The sequence below is a fragment of the Limulus polyphemus genome, unplaced genomic scaffold (genome assembly GCF_000517525.1).
Source record: "Limulus polyphemus unplaced genomic scaffold, Limulus_polyphemus-2.1.2 Scaffold5147, whole genome shotgun sequence".
Classification (NCBI taxonomy): Eukaryota; Metazoa; Arthropoda; class Merostomata; order Xiphosura; family Limulidae; genus Limulus; species Limulus polyphemus.
This window is the reverse complement of record NW_013670757.1, coordinates 58,622-65,512: the sequence shown is the minus strand read 5'-3', so window position 1 is coordinate 65,512 and position 6,891 is coordinate 58,622. Positions and strand designations below refer to the sequence as shown.

At 32.9% G+C, this 6,891-nt stretch overlaps 1 protein-coding gene across 1 annotated transcript in view; it reads right to left on the bottom strand.

The window, feature by feature from the left end:
• Positions 1-247: 247 nt before the first annotated feature.
• The window catches only part of LOC106472189 (small G protein signaling modulator 3 homolog), a 36,999-nt gene continuing 30,355 nt past the window's right edge, over positions 248-6,891 (bottom strand). Inside the window, exons 18-19 of the mRNA XM_013932816.2 lie at positions 6,190-6,331; positions 248-5,448 (exon numbers count right to left, since the gene is read on the bottom strand). Coding sequence (XP_013788270.1) covers positions 5,316-5,448; positions 6,190-6,331 — 275 coding nt within the window. The 3' untranslated portion in view covers positions 248-5,315. The remainder of the gene's footprint in view (positions 5,449-6,189; positions 6,332-6,891) is intronic.

Sequence of the window (6,891 nt, the reverse complement as noted above, 5' to 3'; positions counted from 1 at the left end):
ATCTCTTGTGTCAAGTGGTACTAACAGGAATTGTAAGGAGATTATCTCTTGTGTCAAGTGGTACTGACAGGAATTGTAAAGAGATTATCTCTTATGTCAGGTGGTACTAACAGGAATTGTAAGGAGATTATTTCTTGTGTCAAGTGGTACTAACAGGAATTGTAAGGAGATTATTTCTTCTGTCAAGTGGTACTAACAGGAATTGTAAGGAGATTATCTCTTGTGTCAAGTGGTACTAACAGGACAAGAGATAATCTCCTTACAATTCCTGTTAGTGCCACTTGACAAAAGAGATAATCTCCTTACAATTCCTGTTAGTACCACTTGACAAAATATGGAGATAATCTCCTTACAATTCCTGTTAGTACCACTTGACAAAATATGGAGATAATCTCCTTACAATTCCTGTTAGTATCACTTGACACAAGAGATAATCTCCTTACAATTCCTGTTAGTACCACTTGACACAAGAGATAATCTCCTTACAATTCCTGTCAGTACCACTTGATACAAGAAATAATCTCCTTACAATTCCTGTCAGTACCACTTGACAAAATATGGAGATAATCTGCTTACAATTCCTGTTAGTATCACTTGACACAAGTTTTTCTAACATCATTCAACAAAACAAATAATGTATCTCTGCTCCTCCAGAGAAAAATCATACAAGATTTGCTTTAAGCCTAAAATGAAAGAGGTCGGTCTTAAAAAAAAAAGATAACAACAAGGATGATTAATTAGCTATAAATACTGATTTTTGAGATCTCTGGCAGTAATTACATTTATTACTCTGATAATCATGCAACAATCTATACACATATTACAGTCCTCAGAGAGTAACCATTTGAAGGTATTTACAACCAATGGATACTCTGGGTGCTATTAGTGAATGCATATGAAGTCCCGGTTTCTGATAAAAAGATTAGAATGAGGAGGTTTAAATGTAAATCCAGGTACTTTATTTCTATAAATGAAATGACTACCTTCACAGAGGTTCACACCTTATAAATCCTGCTAAGATGATTGGATACAAAATATTTAACCTTTTATCTCCTTACCTTTAAAATCCAGAAAAACATATTTATATATATATATATATATATGGGACAAATATTTACCTCGTCTATCTAAGCACGGTTAAGATTAGCATTTATATTGTGATTAGTGAAAAGCTCTGTGGGTTCACATGCGATTGTTCCAATACTAAGATTCTTATTTCAGGGCAGTAGTAAGGATGATGTCAGAAAGTCGTTTTTAGTCCCTGAAAAACAAACTATTTTGAAAAATGTTAACTTGCAAGGGACACAACCATCAGTTACATGTATGTATGTATGACAGATAGTTAGCCACAAATAATATTTTGAAAAGCGACTTTCTCTAATAAACCACTTGTGTTTAGGACTCATAGTGTTAAGTTTAACTTAAGTTTGTCTACAAGACAGTTTGAAGCATGTTCCTCTAGCATTAGAAACCACTACGTAACTGTCAAGCAAAAAATACTTTTGTACAATATTCACAGCTGTTACTTATAACAGTATTGACTACATAAGTGGTTACTTCTATCAATAATTATAATAATAAATTAATATTGCAATTCATGGTTATTCAAGTTCACAACTAAAGTAACCAAACCTATAAGTGTCCACTTTGTGACGTTTCAGGAACAAGAATTGTTGGAAAAATTTTATGATAACATAAAGTGATAAACAAACTATTACGCTTTATGGAAATTACATAAAACTCTATGAATTTTTGTATAAGTCTTTGTCACTATTTCCATGTAGTATATCAAAAATAGTTTTTCATAAAATTAAACAAAAAAAGAGAGTTATTAAAGAGTTTAACTTGATAAAAATTTAGAAGTTTGATAGAATTTTTAAACAAAATTCACCAGTATTCTCCAACAGACTCATCTACAATAAAGTTTAGTTTCAAAGTTATTAATCATATACCCCTCCAAACAATTTATGAAGTATATATTATTTTCTTACAATTAATACGTGGCCACTGACAACAGTATAGAAAGAACAATATTGTATGCAGAAAACTAGTGTATACTAATAAAAAATCTTTTAATCCTCAGTGTCAGTAACTATAACTTTTATCTTCTGAACAAACTATTTGCTGTTTACATCCTAATGATCGGGCACGACAGACAGAATGATTTTTTTTTAATCATATGCTAGCTTTTCTATTTGCCAATTTGGCCCCCTCGTTCTTAAAGAAGATTAAGCTGACTCTAAACATAAATAACGGAGAAAAATAAAAGATATTAAAATTGTTTCAAATGATCTTGTTAACGTGTCAATGAATTTGAAGAAATTATATATGAAAGCAACATTGCATTTTGATATATAATGCATATTTGTTTTAAAACTCGGAGGCAATGATTCTGAAATATACAATTTTTCAAATGTTTACACGGCTCACACCAAATGAACAACATGTGCATCTTCAAGACAGCCTCAGTATTGATAAACTTGCCAGTTTTCATTCATACAATATAAAATGATACGAAAACACCATGATGCCAGAATCAAAAGTACTATAAAGTTAATCACAGCAAAAAATACACAGAATTAACACTTGGCCACACAATCGGAAGTGTCATTACTATCTTGTACCAAACACAGTAGTCTTACTAAAATGACTAGATACTTAATCACAGAATTGAATTTTACCATTCTTCTATTAAAAAATAATAATAAAAATAAATTATCAATTGTTATACTGACACTCAACACTGACCTGTTCTTTCTTTGCACATAAACTTTGAGAACATTACATAAGTTTTGAAGTTTTAGTGATTTACCACAGATGCATGTTACATAAACAAATTTTACATCAAATCAATTAAGCCGCTCAATATGTATAACAAAAGCCAGTTGATAACTGAACAGAAACTTCGCAAAGTAGTGATTACTGATTGTATGTTCCATTTTCTAATTGTTTTATCAGTCATAAAGCTTAAGTTTACATACACATACACACTATTTTATTCAATAATGTACATGCGTACTTCATCATCTTTTTCGTAATCAAAGTGCCGACCTTAATATTCGCTGTTTAACATATAACAATTATCTTACAACTCATGATTTATATCATCTACTCCACAAAGAAGCTTCACACATTCAAATATGAACACACAAATAACAATTGTTGAAGTAAATACATGCACGTCAAAGCATCCATTCTAATAGTTTTGACTGGAATTCAAATTTTTTAACTCCTTAATGTGTCCTACTTCAATTCTTGGACTTCCAAAAAAATGTGGAACAGAACTCTGTTAAGACAATATTGTTAATACAGAAAATATACTATTGTCTCAACAATGCTGTTAAGACAATATTGTTAATACAGAAAATATACTATTGTCTCAACAATGATGTTAAGACAATATTGTTAATACAGAAAATATACTATTGTCTCAACAATGCTGTTAAGACAATACTGTTAATACAGAAAATATACTATTGTCTCAACAATGCTGTTAAGACAATATTATTAATACAGAAAATATACTATTGTCTCAACATTGCTGTTTATCTCTACTTAGAATTTGTGTACAAGTTATTAAACTGAAATTGTAGAAGTTTAGACACTTAAAACCTACCACTGTGGAATGGACTTGCGGCATGGTTGTTTCTAACTAAGATGTAAGCTAAAAAGTTGTAGCAAAAACTAAAATGACCAGGCTATCTGGAGTTAGTATTTCTTATATTCATAATAACAGTGTTAATCTTCTTGCACATGTGCAGAATATATGATGAAAAAAAAATTGCAAGCAATGGGAAGCCTTGGGTCTGTTAAGCCTTAAAGTTATAACCAGTTCATTCATGTCTACTCGTCATCTAAATTTCCACAAAAATCTGATTAGTGTAAGCACTAGGTATAAGGTATCTATCTTCTGTTTCCAGCCCATTGTGACTCAGAATTCACTAGCTTGCAGGATACTGATCACATGAAGAATGTAACAGACACAAATGGACTTGGCAAGAAGTTGTGAAAAAGCACGATACTAGATGAAAAATAAGGCTGATGGTCAATAGGCTATGCTAAAAGTCACTAGTCTATGGAGCACCCTGGCCAAGTCAAAATGGGAATTACCTGACATGGGATTAGGTTTATGGTTAAGTATCCAGATAGGCCTAGACTAATGATCAGATAGATAAGAATCTGTATAATGGGAATCCAGGTTTATGGTTAACTGCCAAGACAGAACCAGACTAATGATCAATAACCTAATAATGATCCATATAAGGAAGCCAGGTTTATGGTTAAGTATCTGCACAGAACCAGACTAATGATCAATAAGACAGATAAGGATCTGTATAATAGGAAGCCAGATTTATGGTTAAGTATCCATACAGAACCAGACTAATGATCAATAAAACAGATAAGGATCTGGTTAATAGGAAGCCAGATTTAGGGTTAACTGCTCTGATGAGACCAAATTACATAACAAAGATGTAGAACCAGACTAGAATCTAACACAAAAAAGGGGGGTACAATTTAATAGCCTATTATTATTACTGAACACTAAATTCTTCAACAATAAACAGACATAAGTAAAATAGCATATTACACCATAATATCTTTGTAGCCTCCATAAAACTTACTTCTGAAGAAAAAACTTCGTAAAAGAAACATAAATGGCACACTATTTAACATTATCTGATGCTGATTGGTTTTCTGTTTCTTTGTGTACAAACAAGCCCACAGAAACACATGCTTAACAATATCTAATACAGCATCTCATAAAAGAAACTATATGACTAGTGACAAGTGGTCAGCTTAAACTCTTGTCCCACATGTGTATTACAGTTGCAACAAAATTCAAATACCTGAAAACATATCCAAGAGTGACTAGTTAATGACTTACACCAACCCCAGTATTATAAAATTTTAAATTTTTGTCACAAATTTCAAGAGAACGGGTGATGTTTGACAACAATATCTTTTACTGTTTCTTGAAAAAGGTCAGTTGGTGGCTGACCAATGACTAGTCTACTGGTCCCATCTGCAGAACCACCCCTCTTTCTTAACTGTAATAAATCCCAAGAGAACAGGTGAAGTTTGACAACAATATCTTTTACTGTTTCTTGAAAAAGGTCAGTTGGTGGCTGACCAATGACTAGTCTACTGGTCCCATCTGCAGATCCACCCCTCTTTCTTAACCGTCACAAGTCCCAGGAGAACAGGTGATGTTTGACAACAATATCATTTACTGTTTTCTGAAAGGGGTCAGTTAGTGGCTGACCAATGACTAGTCTACTGTTCCCATCTGCAGAACTACCCCTCTTTCTTAACTGTCACAAGTCCCAGGAGAACAGGTGATGTTTGACTAACATGTCTCTAACTCCTTCTTTGAGTGGTTGTGACAACTCCCTTTTCACAGGAATCTCCCAATCAGGACTGAGGTTGAAAGCAAATTGTGAAAGCAACCTGCTCAAGAAAAAATCTAACAATTAGCAAAATGATAAAGGTCAGACTAGCTAGCTAACACCTAAGATGATTCCACAATTGATATATTAATGTTATCATATAAGTAAAAATATCTACAATACTAAATAAAACATATCACTGTGGTTAGGCTTAAAAACACCATAACAATTTCAGTAATCAGCCAATTACTTCACATATATCATCTTCCGCATGATTTGAAGACAGTTAAACATGGCTGCTACTTTGTTATGTACGAGTGCAAAATATGAACACTAAAAAAAGTGGTATGACAACGGAGCAACAGACCACTCAATTTGTTTTCAATTAACTAGAAATACAAATTCAAGACCAATAAGATAAAATGGTCAAATCTCAAAGCAAGAAGAGGAATGATAATTTCATATTTAGGGAAGCAATCAGGTGGAAAACAAAAAATATAATGGAGATACAATTTCAAGAACTGGGTGAGAATGTTTAAGGTCGAAACTATGAAGAAGATTAAGAAGAGGAATCTCTGATGCCACTCTGTTTATGCTTTAGTTAACCTATCATCAAACAAAGTGATAGCACTGACATTTCTTAATTCAACTTGAACAACAAATGCAATATTCTTTCTTAACCCCGGCCTACAGTAGTTTTAACCATTAAATTAAACAAGTTTTAAAACTAACACTTCATATTCATGGAGATCTACTTCTACCTCGTTATCTACCGATAATCTCTCACAGGAGTGAAACTTACCTTAGTTCACACTTGATTTGGACCCAGCCTGGACTATTAATGAAGGACCACGTGTGGTACATTTTCTGTACAACATGCATGCAAGAACAAAGAACTTCGAACCACAGATGAAGCACTTGTTCGCTGGAAAAAAAAACATTAGCTATAAAAGAGATACACAAATTATGAACACATTACTCTCTATGAATTAAGTAAATTAGCAGAGGGATAAGAATCCCGTGTCATGAAGATACTTATGGTGTAACTGTTACCTGTTATTTTTTTCAAATAACTCTTCAGACTTTGAAATACTGATATAAATCATACCTTGATTAGCATTTAAAGAGAAGCATGCTACACTTCTCTGTGAGCCACAGATTATAAACAGTTGTTTGTGTCCACTGGTGGTTCAGCAGCAAGTTTACAGATTTACAATGCAAAAATCGGGGTTTCCACAATGGACAAGGTGCAGAAAGCCCATTTTGTGGCTTTGTGCTAAACAAATACAATTGTTTGCATTTTTAGTTGACGATGTGGATGTGACCAACTGAGGAAGATCTTACTTGGTAGACCGGACAGCAGCCCAGGACCATTCTGCTGACATACTTAGATGATCCAAACAACGTGCTCTTTAAGTAAGAATTCTATTGCATATCTAGGTTTACTTTTATAAAGACTTCCATAATTAGAAAAAATCTGAGAAAAGTCCAATTTTCAAAAATG